General features: G+C 33.7%; 1 protein-coding gene across 1 annotated transcript; it reads left to right on the top strand.

The window, feature by feature from the left end:
* Positions 1–1,004: 1,004 nt before the first annotated feature.
* On the top strand, positions 1,005–2,109 carry LOC134271873 (uncharacterized). The gene is made up of 2 exons (XM_062754087.1): positions 1,005–1,049; positions 1,247–2,109. Exons 1-2 carry the CDS (start codon positions 1,013–1,015, stop codon positions 2,092–2,094), a joined length of 885 nt encoding a protein of 294 aa, XP_062610071.1. The 5' UTR covers positions 1,005–1,012; the 3' UTR covers positions 2,095–2,109.
* Positions 2,110–3,935: the final 1,826 nt, after the last annotated feature.

The following is a 3,935-nucleotide window of genomic DNA, read 5'->3' on the forward strand; positions in this document are numbered from 1 at the left end:
CAATTTTACGTACAGACGTCTATAAATCGATTTTTAAGTTGCTTCACTGAATATATGCCACTTATAAAGAAATTCTAAATAAAGTGCGGGAGTAAGAAATGCCAGGTATTTAATATATAAAGACCAGAAGTCAGAGGAAGGTGTAACAAAAGAATATCTTTCAATGTCATACTCTGACAAAGGTGCAACTGGCAAGCTACGAACTTGTCGAAAACATCTATAAATAAACTAGAATTCCTGGTCTAAAAATGGACTTCATATCTCTCAGAAAACAGGTAAGTAAACTACTTCCAATTTTTCATTAATATTTTAAATTATTAACTTATGTTTCTTAAAATTCACTTTTTTAAATATTTGTCTTTAGGCATTGCCTTTTATTAAACGTTTATTAAAGGCTTTCACAAGCAATGTTTATGTTTACTATGATCGTGAAATTCTAAACATTGGAGCCCAGCAAATCTTTACGTTAGATCGAACGTTTTGTCCTTTTAATCTTTTAGATTTACGTGTAATATTTATTTATTAAGGGTCAGAATTTCACCCCCGGTGTATTTAGTGTTAGAAAGGTAAAAGAACGAACAGTTATTAATCTTAAGAAATCTATAAATCTAACAATACAGTTTAGATTATCAATCAATTTGTCAAATTGTCTGTAAACTTGAATATATGAGAAAAACAAAGATCATGTAAATTTATTCCCAGTTCTTACTGTACCACACTGATTTTCTTTTTATCAATACTAATTCGTATTAATAAGTATCTTGTCTTCTTCAAATGTCACAGCAATACAGTCCACATTTCAGCTAAAGTTAAAGTTTTGCTATATATGGTTATTTTTTTCTTTTTTGTTGTTTCTGTCTCTCTTAATTTTGTCCAATGCATTTTTCCTTTGAAATGCGTCAATTAAATAATAATAATAATAAAACATTATGAAAATTTGCTTTTTCATAACCATGATACAATTTTTATCCATGCTAAATTTTCCACAGCAGACACTATGGATGGTCGCTTGATGAAGAATCATCAGAGCAGAGCTAAACGGTCTAAAGGTTGGGGGTTTTATGTGCTATATAGAGTAATTGTTGATGTGCAGTGTAGGAGGAATTATAAGATCTGAAGGATGTATAAATAAAAAGTTGTATGGATGTTTTTATCGCTAATTTTTATGACAGATTTGCAAACACAAATTTCTGTCACGTCTATGTCTTGAATGGTAAATATTAAATTCTGTAAATGATATTAACAGATTTCATGGAAAACGCATTTTCGCTTCTCTCATCCCCTCTACAATTCACCAAGATTACTGTTCCTGGAGCTAGCAGTATAAATCATATATCTATAGACTCTTCTGACAACCTCTGGACGCACAATTCCTCTAAAGAGCTCTTAAAAGTAGATCGGAACGGAACAGTATTACAAAGTCTTCCTATCCGATCCTTATACAGCGGATTTTATGACACAACAGAAAAAGGAGGCCTGTTATTTGTTGATATGACTGAGCAAAAAGTGAAAAAGTTTGGAACAGACGGCAACATCGATCTTCTGCTTACAACAGAGTGGGAACCATATTGTATTCACTTTTCTCGAATCAATGGCGACATCATACTGGTACAGTTTACAAGAATATCAGAAGGAAGATTTCTCAGTAAGGTCACAAGGCATGACAGTACCGGCTGGACACAGGTCATAGAGGAGGATAAGAAAGGACGGCGACTGTATGAGAACATACCCCAATACATCACAGAGAACAGGAACGGGGATATCTGGACGTCGTCAAGCTGGGGTCAAGTCGTAGTAGTGGACAGCTCGGGACATCATCGCTTTAATTATGCAGGTCAAGCCTTCCAGTCCCATTTCTCTCCCAGGGGTATCTGTACTGACATTTTAGGACAAGCATTGGTGTGCAATAGCTGGCAAATTAATCCTAGTGTTCATCTACTTGATCAGGACGGTCAGTTTCTACGTCTGTTGATGACGTCAGAGGACGGTCTGCGGTCGCCTACTGGTGTGTGTATTGATAACAAACAAAACATTTACGTTGGTCAACAGGTCAGTAGTACAATTACTGTGTACAAGTATCTAGACCTCACATAAGCTTAGTGTTCCTATAATTAGAAACACAACATTGATCACGTGATATTAAATAAACATATTGTGATTGTCTGACGTCACGGCGTCAGACAGTACTAGATTTAACCAGGGCTTATTTATGCAGTCGTTCCATGAAATTGTTTAGATAGTTCGATGGTGGAAATTTCGACACATGCATTATCTCCAAAGACGTTCGTCCCAGGAGGAAATGAGCTTTTATTTACATTACTGAATGTTCTTTTCTTTAGTATAATCCGTGCTTTCATCTTTGATCATGTCCGCTTTAGTTCTCTTTAAAAAAAAAAAAGCCTTTAGTTATTATATAAATTTCACTGTTATTTTTGTGTTGTGTTTCAAAGATTAAATCATTTTACATGTTATGGTTAATTATTTGATTGCTTATTTTCAGTAAAATTATACCTTGACATTGAAATACTAGTACCTAAACATCAGGCACGTGGTCAAATATTTTCTCATAGTTGCCCTGCTCCCAGTATTGTAAAAACTTATAATACAATGCCTGAGAAAAATGCATTGTAAATTAGTTTGCATCTTCTTGTTTGTTTTCCTAGATACTTCGCGATTCAGAATTTTTCATCAATCAATTACGTAACAGTGTTAAGTAGAGAATCTTTGTACATCAGATGGTTTGAGAAGCAATTAAATCTTTCAAGAATAGCAGGGGAATGGTCAGCATGTGGAAATCTCTGCCAAGATTGTTATCGCTGTTTATACGCGCCATTAAGTGAGTGGGCAAAGATCTTCCCATTGATTTCATAATTTACAACCTTCTCTGTTTGTTGAATAAAAAATCAGTTAGGTCATTTAACAAATTAAACATTACTTGAAAAATGCTGACCCGGGATCTTGAAACATGAAAGCATAAGTTGGTCAAAATCTTTATTTTATAATAATAGACCAGAATTAAAATATTTTTAATATTGTTTCACAGAGATATTTTTATGTGCAAATAAAGAAATAAATTTCATAATCAATAAATATTTTATCGGCGATAAAATATTTGACTTGAGTCAGGAGCTTAAAATAATTAATCTTTGTACATTATCGTGTATACAATATTGATTACGCATGGTCTCTTGAAGATATATTATCGAACGAAAGAAATTATATAACATAATATATTACAAGTTTATCTTTTAAAAAGATAGGTGAGCTAGCGCCGTAGCAATTTTTAAACACAGAAAGGAAGATCCGAGGTCAAGTGATTTATTTTGCTGAATTCTTTAATTTTTATCGAGGCTGGAGAGTGATAAAGTTATTATTGTTTTGTAAAGCGTATTTTATAGACACATAGGTAAAGAAACAAGGGGGGGGGGCTATTGGAGTTTTGGCGCAACGGAGCATATATGACCTTTACTGGAGAGGGGGGGGGCTCTATATAATATGAAGAAGATGCCGGTTGAGACATTGCATGTATGAGCTGATTTAAAGAAGAGAATTTCTTGGCAATTTAGCAAAGAAAATACATGGGCGTTGAAAGGAATATAGAAAATAACTCCAAGTGTATGTTGTGTAAAGAGTCCAGAGAGTTTGGAACGCATGTGAAGTAGCTTGGTCCTGTGGGTCATCTTTTCATCTTTGTCAAGATATGTTAGGTTAATAAAAAATTAAAAGCCAAACACATCAGAATTTTTTAAACACAAATAGTGGATTTATTCGTTATTTTAGTGTAAATTCTTGCTTCTGTTTCTGGAATTTGTAAGATTGGCTGAATTGACCAATCAGAAATTAGAATCTATCTTTGGTTGTACCTCCTTTGTCATTGTTTAGAACAATCAGATAATGACTCGGGCTTTTCCGTCAGCAAAAAAAAAAAAAAAACA

The sequence above is a fragment of the Saccostrea cucullata genome, unplaced genomic scaffold (assembly GCF_032062105.1).
Source record: "Saccostrea cucullata isolate Sc308-1 unplaced genomic scaffold, CSIRO_AGI_Scuc_v1 ctg1462, whole genome shotgun sequence".
Classification (NCBI taxonomy): Eukaryota; Metazoa; Mollusca; class Bivalvia; order Ostreida; family Ostreidae; genus Saccostrea; species Saccostrea cuccullata.